This window comes from Coffea eugenioides, chromosome 6 (genome assembly GCF_003713205.1).
Source record: "Coffea eugenioides isolate CCC68of chromosome 6, Ceug_1.0, whole genome shotgun sequence".
In the NCBI taxonomy this organism is placed as follows: domain Eukaryota; kingdom Viridiplantae; phylum Streptophyta; class Magnoliopsida; order Gentianales; family Rubiaceae; genus Coffea; species Coffea eugenioides.
Genome location: NC_040040.1, coordinates 26,137,454 through 26,162,713, shown reverse-complemented (window position 1 = coordinate 26,162,713; position 25,260 = coordinate 26,137,454). Strand labels below are relative to the sequence as shown.

At 32.3% G+C, this 25,260-nt stretch overlaps 1 protein-coding gene across 1 annotated transcript; it reads right to left on the bottom strand.

The window, feature by feature from the left end:
- Nucleotides 1-11,855: 11,855 nt before the first annotated feature.
- Nucleotides 11,856-15,331, bottom strand: LOC113775982 (3-oxoacyl-[acyl-carrier-protein] reductase FabG-like). The gene is made up of 3 exons (XM_027321048.1): nt 14,974-15,331; nt 13,550-13,779; nt 11,856-12,201 (listed from the first exon to the last, which is right to left on the bottom strand). The coding sequence occupies exons 1-3, from the start codon at nt 15,329-15,331 to the stop codon at nt 11,923-11,925; spliced, it is 867 nt and encodes a 288-aa protein (XP_027176849.1). The 3' UTR covers nt 11,856-11,922.
- Nucleotides 15,332-25,260: the final 9,929 nt, after the last annotated feature.

Genomic DNA, 25,260 nt, shown 5'->3' with positions numbered 1-25,260 from the left:
TATAGTCAATGGCATGATCCTTGATTTTGGCATCTTGAATTATATTTGAGGATGCTTATGGTTTTCTTTAGTTATTTTCATATGAACTTTAGACCATTCTCCGGAAATTGATTAGCCATGGTATCACAATTTGAGTTTTTTTGCCAAAATAATCATTTTTTCCAAAAAATATTCCTACAATGATTCAACTCCAAATTTTATTACTAATCTACTCTTCTGACCTTATCTCCTAATAAGAAGCAACCTCCTCCATGCTTTCTAAATCAAATTCTTCAAGTTCAATCAAATTCTCGTTACCACCATTATTAACATAGGAGGTTCCAAACTCACAGGTATCCATCCAAAATAAAAGCATAAGACTCCTTTCCTCAGCCCTACATGCTATTCCCCCATATTGCCACACGCACGATGAGTTCCCGTTCAATGCAATATGACAAAATCAAAACTAAAACTCCAAAAAGAGTTAATTTAATGAACAAGTGATGGAGTGTTTTGTACAACATACTAATAATTCCAATTTCGCTAGGTTTGTAGTGAGTTTTCCTTTTTTTAATAGGAAAGAGAGCATCAGAAAGAGAAAATTACCGCAACTGGAATAGAGATGAACAATCAAAATTTTAGATTTTGCTTTCGTGTTTGGTGATAATTCCAGTTTCTCTGGATTTGTAGTGAGTTTTTCTTTTTTTTTTTTTTCTTAATAAGAAGGAAAGCATCACAAACAGAACATTATTGCAACTAGAATGGAGATGAATAGTCAAATTTTAGATTTTGCTCTCATCTTTGGAAATATCGTCAGGTTTATGTTAAGTATTCAAGATTTTTTTGGACAGTAGAATGATAAGTAAAGACAAAGTAGATTATTATAGTCAGGAAGGAGAAGATAGATTCAGAGTAGAATATTATAGTTATGTAAAGGATTTTTGAACTATATTAATGGCTAATGAAGGGTTTTACCCTTTTTCTCATTTCCATTTGAATTTGATCGGATGGAGAACAGAAAAGATTGTTATGGAAACAAAGTATGAAATTGAATCATTTTAGGAATATTTTTTGTGAAGGGAGTTATTTAGGCAAATAACTCATCACAATTTTACTGAAAGCTTTCAAAATATCTCAATTATCCCAATTGGGGTAAACCACCTACAAAAATTTCAAGATCATGTCCGCATATCTTGGAAAAAAAAATGATGAAAATGTTTTCTAGCGTGAAAAACGTTTCTGAGTTGCCCAAAACTCGTGAACCATTGTCCAAATGCGGGCGGAAATCGATCATATTTTTGTTATGTTCTTTATTTTGCGGTCATAATTCTTTGTGGCTTAAATGGACCACATATGTGATAGAACAGTTCTTAGTGGCCCACAAATGGACCACATACGTGGTAGACTTAAATATAGGGTTCTAATATTTGTGGTATAAAAACATAGGACTCGGGGCACGGCCCTGTCAATTTTGGTCATTATCAACATCATGTAACTTTCTTTGTACATCGTGTAACTTTTTTTTCACATGATGTATTTTCACAACAGATAGTGGTGGGTCCCACATTTGACGCGAAAATCGAGTTATATGGTGTAATTTCAGCCGCACAAAATTTTGAGGGCCAATCTTGACCCTCAACCTGACCGTCCCTGCCCCAAATCCAAAAAGATAGGACGGCACCTCATAAAATTGTCTTGACATGACACGGAGCAGACGGGTGATGTGTGAAGTCAATATATAGAGCTTGTAGTTATGGGAAAAAGTAAAAGGAAAAGGAAAAATGGGGTAATGAGAACTAGAAAACCTGTGAAGCAAAAGGTTTCCAATCAGACAAGAAAATTGATAAAGAAATGGAGAAAGGTAAACAACGTCAACAATGATTTGATTCAGTTGACAGGGGTAAGTATAATTCGTTTCTCTAAGGTATACTTTGATTTTCACTTTAACTCCTAATCTTTATTTTGTCTCAATTAATCTCTAACAGATAAAAATACCCTTTTACTATTTTATTTTTTGTTCTTTTTTCTCTCTCTCTCTTCTCTTTTTTAGAAATTGTGTTCTTTTTTAAATTTATATTTTTAAGCAAATAAAAAATTTCTCTAACCAGAAGATCGAAGAAACTTTATATATATTTTTTAGTATAATTAGTTAATTACAAATTAATTTCATTTATTCACCAATTGAAGAAATTAAATTGGACGAGGTCCATGCGACCTTGACTTGGACAAGGTCCCATTGTTCTTTCATTTTCATATTTTTAGGTATAACAATTGTATTTATTGAGTGTGTATATATATAGACACATGCATATATATTTTACACGCGCGCACACACACATATATATTTTAATTTTTTTATTGTAAGTGAGATGTTTCGAACTCGAGATCTTTCATTTACATTTCCTCCCCTGAGTAACTATATTTGAAACTGATACTTATTCCTAAAATCTCTCTAAAGTTATCTTTCCTTCAGTCTCATTTATGTTAAAGCATCTAAATTCTCCACTAGTGAATCATTTCCAAATTTTTTTTTTATGTCTTTTAACTTTGGATTCCATGATTTCAAATTAGCTAAACTTTGGGAGTAAATATATGATTTCCAATTTTACTAACAACAATTTTTCTTAACTAAATTAAAAGGAATAAATTATCTATGTAATAGTGTTGAACGATACGTTTTGGATCTCACTATATGTTTTGCTCTTGGCAACTTTGTTATGTTCTTTGTTTTCACATACATTGGCTGGCACTGCAGCGATATCGACTCCGAATGTAACCTTAGCTGCAATTTTTAATTTTTTTTAACTACCTTTTCTGTAAACAGGTCCATCGACCTATTTCTACCATTGTTTGTTGGACTCATATCTTGGTTGGCAAACACTTGGGTGAATCTAGTCCATGTAGATTTAATGGTTCAAAATTTTGTCACACCATCTTACCAATTCAAGTATTAAAAAATGTGATAAAATTTAGACCACTAAATCTACAAAATCAAGTCTATCCCAGTTTTTGGCATCTTGGTTTACTTGTTATGTGGCTTCCCCATCACCAGAACTCTCTCCTGTCATATGGCAAACACAATAAACATTTGTTTCAGTGTTATATCTCGCGTCACACTCCTGTTTCTTTCTTTCACTTTACCACATCAAACTTATAGAATATTTGCTTCTAAAGTTCAGACATGAGATAAGAAAATCACCTAAAAAATTAATCTCTTGATTTTTTGAGTTGAGGAGGTAAAGCGAATGGAGAATAAAGTTCAAGGGGATTTAGTACATTTAACCCCCTTTTTTGTTGTTTGAGAAACACCAATTGCAGTTAAATCAGTGTGAGTGGCAAGGAAGACAAGGCGATTTGGATCCACAATAACGATGGCCAATATTCAGTTAAGTCAAGCTACAGAAATCTGATGAAGGAAGCAGAAGCAACACACCAACAAAGACATCAGACAGAGGGGTCCAGTGTGGATGAATCCAACAGCAACTTATGGAAGATATGACACTCTGGAATCTCAACATTAAGCACAAATTGAAGCTGTTCATGTGGAGATGCATTAGCAACACACTGCCAGCGAAGGAGAATATATTCAGAAGGTTCCAAGAAGGGATAGAAATTGTGGAACACATTCTTCTCCAATGCAGCAAAGCTCAACTGATTTGGAAATTAGCCCCAATACAATGGGACGGAGCTGTGAATCAAACCTCATGCTTCAGAAGATAGTGGGCAGAGATTTCACAAGCAAAGAGCAAAAAAGGACAGGACCATCTTGCACTCACAATTAATGTCCTCTGGCAAATTTGAAAAGCGAGCAACAACAGAGAGTTTGAGGAGAAAAGGACGGATGAGCTCAAAGTGATACAAAAGGCAAGTCAAGATTGGGAGGAATATGATAAAGTACTGATGACTAAGAAACAGAGTAGCACAACAGAAACAAGCAAAGATGAGCCAAGAACAGCAGAGGAGATTGAGGACAGAAACTACCAAGAGATCAGGATTGTTATAGCCCAGGAGTACAACTCCAACCAACTTGGAATTGGAGTGGAAGTCACTAGCCATAACCAAGCTAAAGCAGAGTGGGCTCTGGTAGAGAGAAAGCTAAGTTCAGTAGTCCAAGATGAAGCTCAGGCAATCGGAATAGTTCTCAGCAAAGCATTGGAGCACAATTGGAGCAAAGTTAAAGTGAAGATAAAAAATAAGCAATTGAGAACTTTGCTCCAAATAGGCAGATTCAAGGACGTATGCATGGTAGTTCTTATAGGCAGTTTCACTAGATATAATTACTAATCATTGACATGTTGCATAAATGTCCCTGTGAACCCCTTCCGCTCCCACTTTCAATAGTTACTAACGGCTAGATTGGGAGTGTGGGAAAGGAAAGAAAAGAAGAGAGTGGTGATTGAAAAGAAAAGTGGGATCCTTCCTTTTCTTTCCTTTCTTTCCTATTAAAACTCCCAAATATAAAAAAGATTTCACTTTCTTTCTTAGTTCTTTCTTTTCTCACCAAATCCATCCTCCCAAACGGGCTATAATAAATGTTTGTTTTTTGGCTAAATCATAGCACTCCACATCACTTAACTTTTATTCTCCTTTTCTTCTTCCTTTTGTTCGGTTCTAATGATAATGTAGAAAATTTAAACCATAAGGTTTTTAAGTGTTTCTTGTAATTCCTACAGTAAAAATTAAATAAAATAGTTGTTTGTGGCTAGAAATCAGCAAACATGTTCAACTGCTTTCTGTTGGCATAATTACCAATAGTTCATTGCCATAGATTAAAAAAATTAATTTATCAACTTAAATTTTGTTTTCAAGGTATATTTCTTGTAATTGAACTTGAAAAGTGAGATCAATTGCTTTTATGATAGCAGAGTTTAATCTAGTGCTGAATACCGAATACTCCATATATGTCCTAATCATTAACTCAGTGATATCAACTTTGACAAATTTTATCAACAAATAAAGAACTAATTATATGACCACATACATAACCAAATAAATAACCAACTCATATCAATTGGACGGTTGTTCCATCCACCATATATAAGTAACATAACACCGGTAGCAAACAATTTGCCAAAAAATTAATATTGAGTTTATGAGAAAACAACTAAGCAAGTAATATAAAATCCAAATCTTGTTATCACTCAATACTGGATGCTCAATAGTTAATACTCACCATACCAAGCAGGAGCAAACAATTGGAAGGAAACAGAACGAAACAAAATAACAGGCTGACAATTGTCCAATATAAGAACAAAAAGAAGAATATAACACGGAGCAACTAACCAATATATGGTGGCCACCACCAATGCATTAAGGCTTGATGGGGTGGGGTGAGAGGCAACCAATATATGGTGGTCACAACCAATTTGCCACAATTAAATGTGGCTTTCTTTAATAAATCCAGGCGGGTGCATAGTGCACCCATCTGATCTAGTGATGATTTAGTTCCTATCCGGTTCCAATCCTAGGCCTCATTTTCTCCGACCCTATGGAGCCCTCTTTACGTGTTTTTGCAATGTGTCCTCATTTATCAAGTAAATCTCACATTTACTGAAGCAATAATTGCAAGGTACTGTATTGAAAGATATGCTTTTTCCATGGGACCATGATTCTGAGAACTAAAAACAATAACTCTTTAATTTTCTTTTGGTGTCGATGCACTTCACCCATTTAAAATGATAAGAGATCAAAATAATTTTTCATGAAAGTATTTTTCCATACTACTCATTCGCAGCATCTACGTATAATGGGTTTGCTTCATCTTTTTTCTTGTTGATTTAATCCCCATTAAAAAGCATACACCATTGATTCAATCCGCATTAAAAAGTCTTCCAAATGAATAAGTTATTAATTTGGTCTCAAAGCATACATTATTGATTCAATCCCCATTAAAAAGCTTCTTTTCCTTTTTTTGTTTCCCTCAATAGCAAAGTATACGAGTAAAACTGATAAGGAGAACAGATTTGAACAGAAAGCAAAAAAGTAGGAAAGAATAGATGAAAAATTGGGACATATGGCAAAAACACATAAGGAGGCTTCAAGGGGCGGGGAAAATGGGGCCGAGGATGGGAACCGCTATAATTCTGGACAGAAGAGTACCCTTTGTTGGATATAAATTGCTGAACACACAAAGAATCCTTTCATACCCATTTAAAAATAACACTTTAATTGATGATCTGTTGAAGAAGTAAAATTGATCAAACGCAGCAGATGAAGCCTTGCACAACCCTACTACCGCTTAGCAGCCACCGCACCGCACTGCACCGTTAGAAATTTGAACATGAAATTCAACCAATGTCATAAGACAAAAAAGCCAAGATAACCATTCCTGACTAATTACTCACCAAAGGGCAAAATTGGCATTGAAGGACATAATGGCCAAAACAGAATCCAATGACAAATTCCAGTTAGAGATGTCAATCACAATCCAATTATGTTGATCCGTTCAAGTTCGCCCACCAATAACCCATCGAAACCGCTCATTAATTTTGAATGAGTCTAAAATGTATCTAATTAAACCAATTTAATTGGTGGATAGTAAGTTGACTCGACACACTCATTTATATCTATTTAAAAATAATTATATATTTAAACTCAGCTTTTAGTGAGTGTTAAGCAAATAAATTTGAATTTCTTACTAATCTAATAACAATTAATACTGTTATTTCTTGTCAAACAACATGTAAAAAAATAGGAAAAAAATAAATAGAATTTTAAGTGACTCATAAATTGGTAATTGGATATACTCATACCCATTTATTAAATGAATATAACCCATTTATACGCATTTATTTAAATAAGTATAAGTGGGTTAACTCATCTATACCTATTACTTAATTATGATTTATGATCCACCCAAAATTGTTTGAATCACCAATTTTAACATCTCTAATTTCGGCCATACTCCAACGGCACCAATCAAACAATTGAAAATCGCTGACAGATTACGAGAAAACCCACGCACTAAAGGAGCCAACCAGGGACCGCGATTCAGTGTTACTAAGCCCACTCGTACATTTAAATTGTCAGGGTAGGATTTGGAGCAACTGCTAGTGATCATAAAACTAACGGCATGTCTGGTTACAGCCACTCCAGGGCCTTGCCCAATTCTCAAGCAGTCCAAACGTCATGTCATGTTTCAGCCCAATATATTTAAGGGGTCGAGACAAGGCCCAGTGTCTAGATTCCCAAACCAACAGGATCCATCAGTTTTGCCTTGGGTAGTTCTTGTTAAGCGATCTGGTTTTTGTCTTCCTCACAGAAAAGTTTCACACAATGACAAAATTACAAAATCTTCTGAATGAGAAAGACAAGAAGGAAAGTGGTCAAGTCCTTTTTCGTAGAATGAACTTCATGCAACTTCCTCTCACAATTATCAGAACATCTTATGTTGAATTCTCTGTTTAAACAAAAAAGGAAATCGATCTCTAGAGAGAAATTCAACCTCAATCTTTATGTTTGCACTTTATTGGACAGGGCGTGTTAGAATAAGCACAGATGATATGATTAATTGCTGATTCATATCCTTTTCTTTCGGAAATGACAAGCTTCTAAAGTGCGACGATGCCTTCGCATCAGTGTTCCAGATCAAGTCTGCCGAAAGCCGATGGTCACTTCTTGGAGTGAGAGTTTCTGAAGTAATCAGATTCCCAGTTAACCATGCACTTTGTTTGCAACCTTTTTTTCATTCGGATTCCTTTGCGCCTGAGATATTTTGCCTTTGTTCCATTTCCGGTATCAAAACTACCGGTTAAGGAAGACCTTTCAAAGTTCTCTGCGCTATCAGATTCAAGATTTGAATTCTGAACCTAATAGTTGAGGATAAAAAAAATATGAAAGGGGTGGAAGAGAAAAATATATATATATATATCATTATCCTTATACTATATAAGAACGAGTTTAGGGTTAGATTTCAACCGCAGGGACGAGGCTATTTTGGGAATGTGAGAGTGTTTGAAGAGTAATTGGAACATTGAGTACAAGTCATTATAGCTTTAATTTCACTATAATTACTTATATAACCTTTCAGACATTTAAGGTTAGGGGCAGGTTTGGTATGTTACAATGTTTGGTGCAAATTAAGTATCAAGTACAACTGAATAAAGCTTGTGTTTTGATAGAATTACATAAAAGTCCTTTTAATCATTTATTATACTAACATCCAAGCCTTCCAATTTCCTGAAACCTTTCTCATCCGTTAAGAAATTAATTGGATGTTTACATAATTGGATTTTAATTACAATTAATTAACTTAATTATTATCTAAACAATCATTATCATATTTATGTCACCATGTTTAGCCGATACCCTTTCTTCTTTTTCGATTTCACCTCTTTGGTTTTATTATGGCTATTAAATATTTGGTGGAATGCATAGCTTTTCCTTTAAATTGAGGTGAGTTCTTTGGATTTGTCTTCTTCGATTGTAGTTTTTTTTTTTCTGATGATTGGTTTATTCAAGAACTCCATATAGTTTGCCTTTTGATACTTCTAATTCCAAAAACTGACTAATTGTATTGTTTTCCTTAGTAGATCTCAGAGATTCTGTCTCTGGTCAAAGTACAATTTGAGATAATGTTGTCACTTTCTAAAATAATCAGAAAAGCAATTTTATCATCTTCTCTTTCTCGACCAAGGTATTATCTCTTTATTTAAGTCAAATAACCTTATTTCTCATGAACTTTCTCCTATTGTTCTTGACTCTAGGGATCTGTTGACTACATTCCAGCAGTTATGGTTCAAGTAGTTATTTTTTCATGTAATATGATTTGGAATTCAACTTGTGTTTATTTTAATTGGAAATTTTATGATTGTAAAATTTATTAACTTCGAATTTTGTACTTCATTGAAACTAAAAAAGAAAATTAATCATGATACATAGTACTAAGATGTCATTTGCACTCTATTTGCTTTCCATGTTATGATCTCGTTCTTGTATTATACTGTTTATATAGTTTCAAATACAAAAAATTTGTTTTTTTATGCTATCTAAAAGAATTTGTAGTGAATCTTGATGAGTTTAAATGCTTTAGCTACAGCACCATTTTGATTGCATTGTATTAATTCATTTACTCATAATTGTATGTTGTACAATGATAAATAATGTTTCTTGATTTGATTGAAGCAACTATTATCCATAGTTCAAACGAGTCAATTAAGTAGAGATGTTATATTGGATACTTATACAAGTAAACATTGGAAATATCATTAAGCAGCTTCTACCTATAGTTTGCAATTCGAATTCATATGAGGAATTTCTTCTGATTTTAGCTACCATTTTCTATAATTTCAAATTTAGAAAATATTATTTGCACCAATTTTTTATAATCAAGATAGTTTCAATTCAGATCTTTAACAATTATGCAAATTTGAACTTATTTATGAGATTATAAAGAAATGCCCCTAGCAAAAAACACCAAATTTGAATAGTTTCTACAAAATTTTGAAAAAGACCACTTAAGTTTCTTATCTATCTATCATTTTTGGGCATTATTATCTTTGTAAGAAACATGTGATTAAGTCGTATTATGCCCACCAAATTATATAAATAGTTAGTCAAAAAAATTATTTTAGATTAGATTGGATGCAAAGTGATTGATGGATAAACTTGACTTGATAATTCAGGTTGAGCTTAAGTCGAGGGAGAAATCAGAAGCATTGCTTGAGGGATCTTTCACGAACATATATAGATTCGAGAGATGAAGGGTCCAATTGATATTTTAAAATGTTTTATCATCTTGGATAAGTTTTAGAAGAGACCTTTGGATACTTTTCAATTGCACTTCAAACATTTTTACATTTTCAAACTATCCTTATCTTTGCAGTTGAAATTCAAACATAACCTTTGATCACAACGGATTCTTATATAGTATAACGATAAGGATGTCTCATTGCACATTATTTTTATTGACTCACTATGTAACTTATGATTTTTCTATTAAAATCACATGATAAAATCATCATACTTCAGTTCTTATACTACAAAATATTAAACAATAATTATTAATTATCTTGAATCACAAGCACCAAATTCCCGCGCGTCGCGCGGGCTGTCCCTCCCTAGTATATATATATATATATCGAAGAGAAGTCGTTTGTGACTAAGGGTCCGTTTGGTAGGGAGTAAAATATTTTCTTAGGAAAAAGTCTTCCACTTAAAATCTTTGACAGGAAAATAGTTTCTTTTCTCTATTGTTTTCTAGTGTTTGGATACTTATTTACAAAAACACCCAAGCCCGTCGTAATGATTGAGCCCATGTTACTGTGATTAACTTATTCCTCTTTTAACATCCTTGTCGGTTTTTCTTCTATCATCATCATCATCTATTTTCCCACATTTACATCTGTTGAAGAAACCAAAATCACGCATAGACATACTAATTATCATCACCAGCCTTCACCCAAATATAGACAACTTGAACAGTCCTTTGGATCTAGATTAGTTAATCTCCAGAGATTTGAGTTTGTCAAAATTTTTTGCCTTAGCATATATCTGTGTGTGCCAGAGACAAATAGAGGACAATGAAGAGGGTGCATGCGCAGGAGGAGGAGGAGGAAGCATGGCGACGTGATCGCTTGACTTCGCTGTTTCCATTTCTTTAAGATAGGGAAAATAACTTCAGTTTCTTTTTTGCGGAAGTTATTTTACGCCATCGAGCGTAAAATCTTTTCCAAAAGAAAATATTTTCCTATGTTATAATTAAACCAAACACTTGAAAATTAGGAAAACATTTTCCAGAAAATGTTTTCAGTCCTAACAAACAAACCCTAAATTAATAAGAAATTACATAAGTAAATTGATTTAAAACCAATTAAATGGTTATGATTGACCACCCGCAGGACATATAAAATCTCTAATTAAGGGGAAGGGTTGTTGTAATTTTGTTTCATGCTTTCTCAATAGGAGGTAGAATTTGTTCCTTCGGATAATTGTCACGTAAGAATTTGGCATGGGAATAAATGAGACATCTTGATGGCTGCAAATAGTGAGTGTATTGGCAGCGGACAATTCTTGTTAGAACTGTGCTTAAATAGGAGAAAGTTAACAAGCACAAAAGCAAAGAAGAAAACAAGAAAGGGCTTTGAATCTTCTGTCCCCAAATTAGTCTCTATCCCCTCTGTCTCTTCTTTGTACAGCTGTCACATGTCTCTAATTTTTTGATAACTCAAACTCAAACAAACCGATAATAATCAATTAACAAGTTTACTCAAAACCAATTAAACCAATTCTTCTTTGCGTAGTAGTATTTTTTTTTATTAGGGTATTATATTTTGTCCTGCCCAAATGCTTAACCAGAATAATCATATAATCATAGGAAATCATACATATGATGATAGGAAATCAAATTTTGGAATGAACTTGAAAATAACTAGATATAGTCTTCATATTTTGCTGTTTGTTTGCTTGTTGTAAAAGTGTGAAATTTCAGGTTGTTTCTTGATATAATGCAAATTTGATGTCCTTTCTGTGGTTTTGAAATTTCTAAGGAGTAGGTTATGCAAATCACTTAGAACTTTACCAATAAGTTTAGAATAGACAGCTAGACATTATCTTAGGCCTTACAAAAAAATAAAATTAAATACAAAGGACTTACTTGGAGAAAGACATCTTTTATTTAGCAGGACTCTGGCATCAATGGTGTTTTAGGAAACTAGAGAAATAAAAAAGAAAAAAAAAGGAACCTCAATTATAAGTGAGAATATATTAGGAAAAAAGAGATACACGATTTTATTATATAGTAACATATGTATATCTATATGTATTTAAAACAATTTGTGTACTTTTTGTATTATGATCTACACAGTTAGAAGCTAGAGTAACCTGTACCATAGATCACCAGCAAAAACAACTAGCAGCAAGAATGACGTGATTATTGATTTTCATAATTATTTCTTCATGGAAAATCTTTTAAATAGCATCAAACTAGAGTCCATACATTAAAATTCAAAGTGAAGAGAAAATGGGAACTCCTGGGAGAGAATATCCAGCATCCACAATGAAATGATTGCCCGATACATAGCTTGAGGAGTCATGAATTAAGAACCGAACAAGTGATGTCAAAGCTGGGTCTAATGTGCCAAAGGTTCTTAATGGAACTGTTGTCTCTGCCACATTATTAATCCAGGGCTTTTTTACAAGCCCTTCGGTCAATTCAGAACTGAAAAGTCCCGGGCTTATTGAGTTCACCCTGATTTTGTACTCTCCCAATTCCAAGGCCATTATCTGTAATTTCGTTGTATCACCATTAAATATATAAGTGATAAGAAGCGGGGAAAAAAATGGCGACTTGAAGAATGAAGAGATAGAAAATGGACATGATATTGGTATATATCCTCAAATTTATTAGTGGTAAATCCTTAGAATCTTTTAATCATATGAAAGATAGATATACCCCTATATTTCGTTCCAATCAAATTATAGGAGTATTTAGGACGGTTGGAAGTGTATTTATGTATTTTCACATGATTAAAAATACCAAGGGGAATTCCATCAACAGATAGGGAATTCCAATAATAACTAAAACAAACCGGCCCTGAAAGAAAAATAAAAACTTTTAAATAAAGAAAGACATTCTTTTGGCAACGGATCTTCTATCCTATATTCTACATTACTCTCTGTTCCACTTTTTATTATATTGATATTTCTCTTTTATAAAAAATCATATTTTAGTTCTTTTTTGTTTCCTTAAGATCCAATAACTATTAATTGAGTAAAAAATAAATACAAAAATTTCAAAAGAGTAATATATAATAGAAAATTAAAAAAATACAGTAGAAAATTCATAAAAAATCCTCATTTTTTATTCATTTGATTTTTTGAGTTTGTTTAATTTTGTGTATTACCTAGTTAATAGTTACTGAATTTAAGGAAATAAAAAAGAATTAAAATATAATGTTTATAAAGGAGAAATAACAATAGAATAAAAAGTATGACAGAGAATGATATAAAAAGTAGGACAGAAGATCAGTTGCGCATTCTTTTAGTCGAAAGAGTTCGAATTATGACAAAGTGAAATGATAGACTTAAAGCTGCAAACCCCAACTGTATCGGGGATGCAAACATCCGAAAGCCATATTGGAGCTGAACAAAAAAGTGGTTGTTAGCTACAAATGCAAAATGATACGTGTAACGTGTTCAACACAAATTTAAGAGTTAGCATCAACTTGAAAATACTTGTAGTTCTTGAAATCTTACCTCTACTCAGTGACAATAATACAATCACATGTACTGATAATGATATAAGTGTCATATAGTACCTAAGTCGTAAACTATTAAAAAAAAAAAAGAACGACTAGATTATGATTAGAAAACAAGAGTGAATTGATGCCCTATATACCCAAAAATAAGCATGTACACATCTTTTTTATCTTTATCAAACATAAAAAAAAAAAAATTAAAGAACCTATTGGAACATATGGCAAAGATGATGATAGTATAGAACAACTACAATTATACATGAAGCAAAACCTCTTCAATCTGCACGTCTTAATAAGACAAAAGTTTTTGGCAACAATATCAGTTTTTCATGCTTAACTCATTGATGCAATTAATTAAATCATATTAATCATACCCTTGTCATGGAGTCCATGCCGGCTTTTGAAGAACTATAGGCAACAGCACCGCGCAGTTGCGCTCGGTTCAGCCCAGAAACTGATGAAACATTAACAATACAGCCACCTCTGCATGCCTCACACATATGCCTACCAACATACTTGGACACTAGCCAAGCTCCAGTCAGGTTTGTTCTCACAGTAGAATTCCATTCATTTTCAGTAAGATCCAGAGATGAACTTATGGAACCTGTTATAGACAAGGAAGCATCAAAATTAGAAAGATTACCAGTCTATATGAGGATTTAGAGAACCAGCTACTTAATTAAAACTTGTCTGTTTCTTATTCAACTTAGGTAGAAGAAGATGTGTTCTGCAATTCTGTTAAACTAGTTTTTTGTTTTTTTCTAATAATTAAAAATGCAGTCATTTGATTGATTTAAAAATCTACACTAATAACAGCAGATGCATGTATTAGATGTTCCAAATTGAATGGATCTCTTTCCAATGCATCAGTTACAGCAAATGGAATGGACCTCTTTCTAGACTGAAAAATTTTAAAAAGTAGAACTCTTGAAAGAATAAAGGTCTTAGATTCTAAACCACTTTTTCCTCTCTGTTTATTAAATTTCACCCATTTCCCGCTAGAAAATTTTTTTTTAAAAAAAGAGTTGATAACTAGCATAGTTATTAAAACCAACTCATACATCAATTCAGCAGGAGGACTGGGTTGGTAGGTCAGTGACTTGACCGGTGGGTCGCTGGTTGAACCTTTGGGTCACACTATATAATAAAAAATACATATTATAATTAAATAAATATATAAATTATAATATAAGTTTAAAAATTTTTAAATGTTAACAACCCATAACCTATTCAGATTTCATAGTTCATACACACAAGCCATGCCTATGTGTGTTTCTTAGTTCATGAATAATATTAATATTATACACAAATATAAATGATAAATTTAAGTGTCAAAGAAAGAAGAAACTCTAATTTCCAAATCCTTTTTCAATCTTTCTCATCTAATTGTCGAGAAGACGACAATGCCCATAGTGGTATGACCGGTCAAACTAAAAAATTGGGTTAAAAGGTAATTTAAAAAAAAAACTCCAAAATCCGTTGAATTCATCAAAAACCGCCGAGTTTAGCAAGTCACCGATTCGACCGTTAAATTCAAACGGTAATCATCTGCAATTTTGATCCAATTGCTAAACCGGCTCGGTTCCATTACAAGTCCACCGGTTTAACCAATTCAACTATTGGGTTGGGTCGGGTTTAATAACTATGATAACTAGGATAAATTTGACTTAATAGTCGTGTGTCCTTTTTTAGTGATTTTGGAATTTTCTGTTGCATTAGAGATGGCATCACCTTTACCTAGTGACTGTCGTGCATGGCATGGCCATAATTCAAATAGTATATAACATAACTTGCATACCTCTTACACCAGCATTGTTAACCAAAGCATCAATATGTCCAAATGCATTCCAAGCCCTTTGTACCGACGTTTCAATGGTGGAGGCATCAGCTGTGACATCAAGTTCAACCGCCACAGCTCGAGTAGAATTAGGATCCAACTCAACCGGAGATGACGTGCTTGGAGAGGGAAATAGCTGGTTGATTTCGTCACAGAGAGACTTAAGCCGCTCAAGTCTACGGGCAGCCGCCACTACCTTGCAACCGGCCTTGGCGAGGTCTAGGCAAAATTCTTTGCCAAGCCCAGAAGATGCACCTGTGACAAAAACAATTTTGCCATCCAAGTGACTCCATGGTTCAAACTGGACGCGGTCTCCCATTGTTGCTTGATGCTTGTCTTGTTAAATTCCTGGGGGTCCATTATATAGAATGTGTGAACGTAGTTTCTTGGTACTAGCAAGACTTCGACACGTTTCTCATACTTGCAGCACATGCATCATATGTTTGGGTTTTTTTCGTTTCTGAGTCACGTTAGAAATAAGTGTCTGGATTGGGTAAAGATCAGGAATTCAATCACTACTTGACTTGGTATCTTTAGTTAGACATCAATGACAATAGATGCACTCACCACAAGTTTTAAACCACACCTGTGAGAGTAGAAGCGATGGATTGGATGGCACAAGTAGTGTAGGTGAGAGATCCATATTCAAAACTTTTCACTTACGCTTAAAAAAAAAAATCACCTGTGACTTTGGAGCTGTTGCTGGATAACTATAAGGGATAATTTCAAAAACCTCCCCTGAGGTTTCTGACAGTCTCACTCACCTCCCCTGAATTTTGCAAAATATCAGATACCTTCCCTGAACTTATTGTTGGAGTAACAAGATCAGCCCATGTCAGAAAAATGAGCATTAAAAAAATATTTTAAGGAGTGAGATGATATTTGTGTTCCACATATACCCTTTTTGCTTATCCACAACTTGAGCTAAAGCAAAAGTAAAAAAAAAAAGTACTAAGTTGAACCAAATAGAGACATGCAAATGGCTTCTTCAAGCAATGTTACAATACTATTTATATTTTTTTGTTTTAGCTATAAGACATTTATTTAGCTAATATGATCATTCAATTAATTGAAACATACTTCTGGTGATATAAAAAAAATGTATAGTTTTATAATTTGAGTGATTAAAAGTATGAATTTTTATTATTTAAGCCATAAAAAAATATTATTTGAGTGATTAAAAGTATACATTTTTATTATTTAAGTCATAAAAAAATATTATTTGAGTGATTAAAAGTATAAATTTTTACTAGTTAAGTCACAAAAAAAATTTCACTATTTGGTTAATTGAGTGAATGGCAATTGCAGTTAAATAAATAGTGTAACGATCAAATAACCAAATTCTCAATAGTTTAATAACTCTTTTTGTGATTTTCTCTATGGAAAATGAAATGAAGTAGCAAGATACTTCATTTCATTTAGTGCTAGATAATTTAGTTGAGATTTTTTTAAAAAAAAATTAATTCACACTGTAGTTAGTCGAATTTATTCAACAAGCTTCGTTTGAATACCAGAACTTAGGTAGATCTGATTTTCAAAAAATTCAATAACCCAAATTGTGTCGCATCACTTTTATGAGATGATGTAATATATAATTTACGTCATTGAATTTTTGAAAACCAAATTTACCCAAATATAAGTAATGAGTTACACTAGATAATTGTCTTACAAAAAAAAAACATGATCTCCATGACTTCAGAAAAAGGTAACACTAGTGCTCAACTCTTCATTGGTGATTGTACTACGAATAAAAAGTATAAAGTGGAATAGAAGGTATATCATAAGTTATATCAAAAGTTATATCTCTATTACTCATTTAACTAATTCTGTCAAAATAGCTTCAAAATATATCATAAGTGATGAGGGTATATCTGTCAATTCATCATCAATGATATCACAAATAGGGCCCAATAATCTGACAAGGGAGGTATCTGATATTTTGCAAAGTTCAGGAGAAGTGAGTGAGACTGTTAGAAACCTCAGGGGAGGTTTCTGAAATTATCCCTAACTATAGGAGAAATAGCTCTATCAAAAATAGTTGTTGCAAGCAATGAAGATGATCGAATAATTGAGACATTTTTCCTTATTTCATTTCAATTTCAATAAAAAAAATCATGCTTCTTTTCTTTTATTTAATATGTTTAGGAACATTCAACAATGTGACTTTCTTTCATAAAATTTGTATAGCTTTTCGTTTTCCTTGTTGATAATAATAAAATAAAAATCTTATTTTCTATATTTATTTTATTTTTTTCGTTATTCTAAATCCATTGCCATATCACTTTAGCATAAATTTTTTAACTATATAACTAAAAGGAAAACAGAACCGGAATCATAAAGATTCTTAACCTTAACCAGGAGGAGCCAAAACCAAACACGGAAAGGTAAGACGAGAAATTTACACATAGTACTAGTACGAGAAATTTAGTGGAATTTATGGAACGCTGGTCAATTAGTCACTATATTTGAGAGGCTGATATGGACCAAGGTCTTGATAGCTACTGATAACATACTCAAAAAGGTAAGACGACACCGTTTGATCATGAAGGTGGACCTAGACCTAAAGGTTGGGGGTTGGGAGTTGGGACTTGGATTTTTGCTCCACAGACATTCGCATGTGATGATAATCAACTTACCAAAAGTAGACAGCCTATCACCGCAGATCTAAATAGTGCTTTTACATTAGAGTTTTTGGGAGAAAAAGTTTTCAAAAGCTGCAATTCAAACAGGTTCTTGCAATTTTTTAGAATTTTTATATTAAAATATACCATAGTGATGTGTTGTATGTAAAATAAGAAATATAATTAAAAAATATGTAAAAGAAATATCTTCAAAATTTTTTTGCCTGACAAGTGGCAATCTAGATGCGAATTTGTGATGTGATGTATATGTGATAAAAAAGTAATTAAAACGTGTCAAAAGAATATTTAAAAATATTTTTGTAAAATATTTGCTATCCAAATGGGATGTAACATGTATAATAAGACAATAACATACGAAAAATATTATAAAAATAATCAGACTTAATACATACTATCAACTGTATGATAAATTGACAAAGAATCCCAATTAGCCCAAATATACTATCTGTTTCTAATTATTGAGACAATCAAGTGATAAAATTATCATATTTCTTCTCATCCTCGTGACTATCTTGCCATGTATCATTATTTCTAAAACTCCACGTGTAATGAAATACTCGTAACCATCAGAGTCTTCTGAAAGTAGATTCCTTTGTTTCTTTGGAACACTTACCACACTACCTAAAAAACATAATTTGAATCTAACAACCATTTGGGATGAAATATCAACCGTTGGAGTTGTGAGAATATCTCCGTCGGTTCATGTCTAAAATTGACATTGGGCTCTACCATTTTCATGACCCTTGAATCATTTGTCTAGATTCACCGTCAAGTATCTCTATACTTTTCAGTTTCTCATATTTTACCTTTAATGCTTCTTGTCAAACTCTTGAAACAAGAATATCATTCATTAAATTATTTAATTGGTAACAACCACCAACTCATTTGATCTCAATAGTCAAGCAAGATTCAACTATGAAACCCGCTCTAATACCAATTATTGAGATCCAAGCGAGGAACAAATGACTATTGAGATATTAAGTACACAATAATTTAATGACAAACAAGCCACAAATATGATAGATAAAATGACATATAAGATTTAACATGATTCCACTCTACCATTGAGTTTATGTCCATGGAGAGAAACATGTTCTTTATTTTGAGAGGAAAATCATATACAATAATATAATTTGAAACCAATGCCAACCCTTGTATATGCTATCTCTCATCAGCCAAGCACCCTCTCTTACTCTATGTATAAGGTTACATATCACCTTTTTATGCTATTTTATAGTATGCCAATCTCTACCTATTTATAAACTCTATTTCTTAGTTAACACCCAAATAATAACAGCAAATAACTTCTAATTCTTAATCTTATATAGAATAGACAATAATTCATAATTCCTAAATTCATACAAATAGGAAATTTCTTGACTACTACTTCAAGTAACTAAAATAAAAAAAAGAAACTAGTTACCTTCATACAAAACAAAAAACCTGCTTGAAAGAAATTAAGTCAATTTCCTAACATATTCCTATAAGAATCAATTTTTACCTGTTGTTTCCTTCCAAATGGTAGTTCCTGCTTGGTTTAATGAAATCATTTTTCTTTTGCTAATACTTTTTGCATTAATTTGCGTAGTGTATTATCTAGTAGTTGATCGATTTCTTCTCAAATTTTTGTTCTTAGGGTTGACCCTTACTGTTGTGCAGAGTTGCTAATACCAAGTCACATATTAGTTCATATAGTGAGTATTAAATATTGAGCATCCAATATTGAGTGATTATATGATTTGGATTTGATATTACTTGCTTAGTTGTTTTCTCCTAAACTCAATATTAATTTTTTGGCAAATTGTTTGCTACTGGCGTTATTGTTGTTCTTTCTCAAATGAACTCGTACTACTTATATATGGTGGATGGAATAACTGTCTAATTGATATGAGTTGGTTATTTATATGGTGATAAGATTAGTCTTACTGGCACTAAGTTTTAGTCATGCAATTAGTTATTTATTTTGTTAGGTTCGATCCTAAGAAATCGACCAATGAGAATAATATGGTTCTTGACAATCGAATAATGACAATAACAAATCAAATAAACCAAACAGAGATACACAGATTTTAGGTGGTTGAATCGAACTAACATATATCCACGGACGAAAGGGTAGCAAATTTATTATAACAGAAAGAGAGTATAAAAGAGAGACTACAAAATCTAGGAAATAATTTCAAAATTCAAAAGGCACCTAAAACTGAAAACGTAAAAGAGTCTAAATAGCATAAATTCCTTAACGGCCCAAAGTCCTATAACTTGCTCTTTTGGTTTTATGCCTAATTAAAAGTTCTCTCAAACTGGAACGTAGGCCTCTCTTGGGTTGGTGCATACAATATTTGGATTGGTGTATTTAACACACTTAAGTCTACTATATTTATAACTACCATGAGCAGAGTTTTTTTTATATAAAATATCGATATGGGATACAAAGATACATTCAATAAATCCCTACCTTGGTGTGTATCCAATATTGATACATGGTAAACAAAGAGCAAACAACCTTCACTTTCTCCATAAAAGTCCCAACAGATCTCAACGAACCACCAAAGTCCCAGAACCATCAATGAACTAGGATGCAAAAGGTTCAACGGATCTCAATGAGCCAGAACTCACAAAAAGTTCAACAGATTCTAACGGGTTAAATGAGTTCCAACGGACCAAATAACTCTTCTTCAAAATCCAAGTAAACTTTAGCAGAATTTTTTTTTCTTCACTCTCTATAGCGCCCAAAATTGATATTGATAGGTTGTTATTATCATTAAAAATTCAAAATCTGACCCAAACCTTGAAGTTCTGATACTAATTTGTTAGGTCCGGTTCCAAAAAATTGACCAACGAGAATAATATAATTATTGACAACTCAATCAATAAAATAACATATTAAATAAATCAAACAGAGAAACATAGATTTTACGTAATTCGGTCAAACTGACCTATATTCACAGGCGAAGAGGTAGCAGATTTACTATAATAGAAAGAGACTACAAAAACTAGGAAATAATTTCAAGGTCCAAAAGGCACCTAAAACTAAAAATACGAAAGAGACTAAATAGCACAAATTATTTAACGATCCAAAGGCCTATAACTTGCTCTTTTGGTTTGATCCCTAACCAAAACCTCTCTCCGACTGGGGCGTGGGCTTCTAAAAACTCTCTTGAATTGGTGCATATGGCACTTGGACTGGTGCTCTTAGCACATTTAAACTCACTTAAATTCACTATATTTATAACCATCATGAGGAGAAATTTCTTTGTAAAATTTCGATGTGGGATACAAAGACACACTCAACATATTTGTTGATAAAATATGTCAAAGTATATATTACCAAGTTAATGGTAAGGGCATATATGGAGTATTAAGTATTCAGTATTCAGCACTAAAAATATTCACATTTGATTTATTTAATTAATTCTTTCTTCACAAACTTAATATTCATTTTTATAAAAATTATTTCATGCTCATTTTGCTTTTGATGGCCTACTTAGAATACTTTGTGATTGCCATATATAAATAATGTTTGTGCATGAATGTTAAATATGTGCAACTTTATAATCTATCTAACTACAATTATTAGAAAACCACTCAAAACTCAATTCAACAAAAAAATCCGAGGCGTGAGTTCCAAATCAACTAGTATATAAGTAAATGTGAAATAACCTTTCTAAAACAAACACAAAACAAGAACAACACAAACACATGTAATAAAACTATGATAAAAACATACATGAGGTAAACAAAAAAAATCGCACATGACTCTTTGTATGTATGATTAATCCATTTGCACTTAATGCCTATCACTTTGAATTCTAAGTGCCTCTAGATGAGTTGGCCTCACTAATAAATTTTGTTCATTTTTCCCACTCCCTATTCTTCTCTTCTTCATTTATTTTTCCTTTTGGTTCTTTATTCGTTAAAATCACCACTTTCTCGCCTTCGCCTTCTTCTTTGCATATTTCACATAAGTATTTGATTTCTTTTGGCTCATTCCTTTTGCAAATTTCACATAAGTATTTGAGGATTGTCTATCCATTACATTTCCTTGTATTGTTGATAGCTAATTGATCATAAACTCTGCCATCTATACAATCATTTGGTCCGATCGATCGAATCGTTTTAAAAAATTTGCTGACATCAATATGATGTCATAATTATTTTATATTTTTATAAATTTTAGATTCATTGAAATTAAGTTCTTCGTTATATTCAGCCAACCATACAAAATATTACAAAAATAATAGGCTTGCAATAAATTATACCCAATTTGAGATCTTTTTGTTGGAAATATGGCTTTATAATGTAAGTTGGAATAACTAATGATAAATTGACAAGATGATAGAGATGAAAGCTTTTTGATTTAGAGATCATTTAGGAAAGCGAGTGATTTTGATGTTTATACTAAGTGGGTGACGTTTTCTTATTTTTATTAATAAATGAAAGTTTTCCAATTTAGGTAACTCAAATTATATTTTAGGAAAATAAGAAAGAAAAGTTTGATAACTAGGTTAAATAGTTGAACTGGGTCACTGGTTTTACTAATTTTTTGTGGTTTTGACTAGTTTTTGATTAAAATGGTTTGGTGGTACGAATTAACTAGGGAAGAGGGCTACTTCATGGTTGTAGATTAGCTAGTCCGATTTGGATCTAACAACACTGTGTTCTTATACCACAAATATGGTGATCCATACAATAGATGAACCCTTTTTTAGGGTAGATGAACCCTATTTTTAAATCTACTATGTACTCATTTGTGAGGGGACTAAGAATTGTTATATCACATACGTGGTCCATTTAAGCCCAGTGATAGAGTCAGGATTTTTTATTGAAGGGCCAAAATTTTTCCTAATAAAATCAAAATAATTTCCATCTATTTAAATATATGATATTTAAAAATATCAAGTATTAACTTTAATTATAAAGGTATGTCTATCTCATAAATATGCAGCATAATCACAATGAAAATTAAGAAAAGAAATAACTTGTGATCAAATATCTTAAAATATCACAAACCACTCAAGTTGCGCATTATGAGAAGATGCTCTAATATGTAACTTGTGCAAAATATAAATATAAAATAAATAGATTTATAACTATGCAATATAAATATAACTATTTTCAATTAAAAAAATAAAAGTTATATTAACTTACCTTAAAATTTCAATCACTTTTCTTAAAAGTAAAATGAGGTTTATGTTTTTTTATAGAATTAAATTCATTTATGATTGAAGCAATGCTAATTTTTCAGCAACTTCCTTTTTTATGTACATAGTTAGATAATCATTCAAGAAATTATCTTCCATCTTGTTTCAAAACTTTGTCTTGATTATCTTCATAATTGAAAATACCCGTTCTGTAGTTGCAATTGATACAAGAAGAGTAAGAATAAATCTAATCAGTTGTATAATTGAATATGGGCCAATAAAGTAATTATTTTTGTTTAACTCATTGATAATGATAAATTTGGCCTTTTATTATAATATACCAAATTGTGTCAATTTACTATGGATCATCCAATTATATGTTTATTTTTTGAAAGCTAAATAATTAACCCAATAAAATATAAATAACTTTTTTTGAAGAAAAAATTAATTCAAAGGCTTAATTTCGTGATTACCATCTTTCTTTATTTATGATGTTGCTAGTGTAGATCTACAAGTTTAGATCTGTCGGATGAGACTTGTTAACTTCGTGATTACCATCTAATGTATTCAAACTTATTCTAGTTTTGATAGTATTGATTTTATGACTTTCGATCTGTCCGAGGGCATGGAGCCTGTAATTGCTAGCATCCGGTCCAGGTAAGACCATGGGATTTGGCACTGTAGGGATGTTAAGGTTCTTGAGGGTGTATGCTCCAGGACGGTGAAGTGCCAAAGGATCAGATCTGATTTCATGGATTTTTACTATCAATATTATAATTTTGTTTGAAAATGTGGTCGTCATGCATAGTTAATCTTTTTCAAAGGATTTAGATCTATTCTTGTAGCTTTATTACTATCTTCATTATGATGGAAATATGGTCGTCATGTACAGTTAATCTTTCTCAAAAGGTTAGATCTTTTTTTGTAGTTTTCTTACTATCCTTTATAATCTGTTTAGAAAAATAGCTATCTTCCATGGATCTCGAAGGATTCTGTTCCAAAGGGAAGAAGAATATAAAGTTCGTTTATTTATTTAAGCTTAATTATTTGCTTTTTCTTACTCATGGCCTCCTTTTTTAGAACTAATTCTATTTTTTCCAATTCCTCTTCAAACACCAAACTAAAAGAAGAAATCAATATACAAGACATTAATCAAGACATAAACAATTGAGAAATTCCTAAATATACTCAAACTGATATATATGAAAGAGAAAGAAAGTGGATGTTTTCCACTTCAGATTATACAATTAAAACAGTAGAACAAACTATAGACTTAAATGCCGATCATGAAGAAATCAAACTATTATCCAAAAGAATAATAGAAAAACATAAAAAAAATACAATTATATTCATTTTGATTTAGTACAAATCGCAGCCAAACCTTTGACAAGAGAAGGATTAGACACATTCAAACTCCTTTGTCTTAGAGATAGCAAATTCTTAAAATTCAATGATTCCCACCTAGGAATGGCAGAAACTAGCCTTTGTGGAGGACCAGTATATTTTGATTGTTTTTCAAACTTTACAGCCTTTTTAAAACACAAAAATATTTTAGATGCTTTAGCTTTAAACATAAAAATTGCTAACTATAGGGTCAAAAACAGGGACTCTTCCTGTAGCTATTATTTATAGAATTCAATACAAAGTTATGAATTCAGCATTCAGGACAGAAGCCCTAAAAACAATACAAAAGGGAAAGACAATCCTATTCCAAACAGATCTGGCTAGATCTCAGATTACAGTTCCAACATCTATCACTTGGAACCAGATCTCACTGCCAGAAAGCTGGGTTCTTCCTGAAGTAGCTTCAGCAGACCCAATACAAAATACAACAGTTTCGAGCATCCAACAATTTGCTTCTGGAGCTATCCAAATCAAATTTGAAAAATCTGTGAGTTTCAGGGCATCATCTTCATCAACAACTGGTATGGATATGCCTAGATACTCAACAGGAAGAAGATCAGTTTCAGACAGGCCACTGACTTCTTCTATTTCCACCAAACTACAAAATCTATATCTTTCTTCCAAAATTTCACAGGCAAGGTATGTAGCCAGCAGACCTACCCCTTCAGAGGTCCAAGCTGAATCCTCTAATGATGTGGAGCAGGAAGGACTTCCTAGATCTCCTACATATTCTTCCATAACAGACAATCATCCTCAACTTGATGAGTTAAGGGTGATTTTTATGAATTATCAAATTGACAAATAGAATCTCAAAACAGAATTTTATGCGAAACATAATCACTCAAAAAGATTATGGTTCTTTGAGAATTACAAGGGTTATTCTCGACAAAAAATACAAGAAGAATTCTATGGGTTTCTAACAAGAACCAAACAGCATGTTCAATTCTTCGACTGATTTGAAGTGTATTCCCAGAAAAAAGGAATTGATTTTCCCTTCTCCCAGACAGCAAATGTAATAAAAAGGTGGCAGACAACTGAAGGAGAAATTCAAAGTGAACTCC

Excerpts from the sequence above, each read along its gene's own strand:
- LOC113775982 (XM_027321048.1), bottom strand. The coding sequence starts at position 15,331 with ATGGGAGACCGCGTCCAGTTTGAACCATGGAGTCACTTGGATGGCAAA. Across the intron at positions 13,780-14,973 it reads TAACAATGCTGGTGTAAGAG|GTTCCATAAGTTCATCTCTG; the intron begins GTATGCAAGTTA and ends TGTCTATAACAG. Across the intron at positions 12,202-13,549 it reads GCATGGACTCCATGACAAGG|ATAATGGCCTTGGAATTGGG; the intron begins GTATGATTAATA and ends ACGAAATTACAG.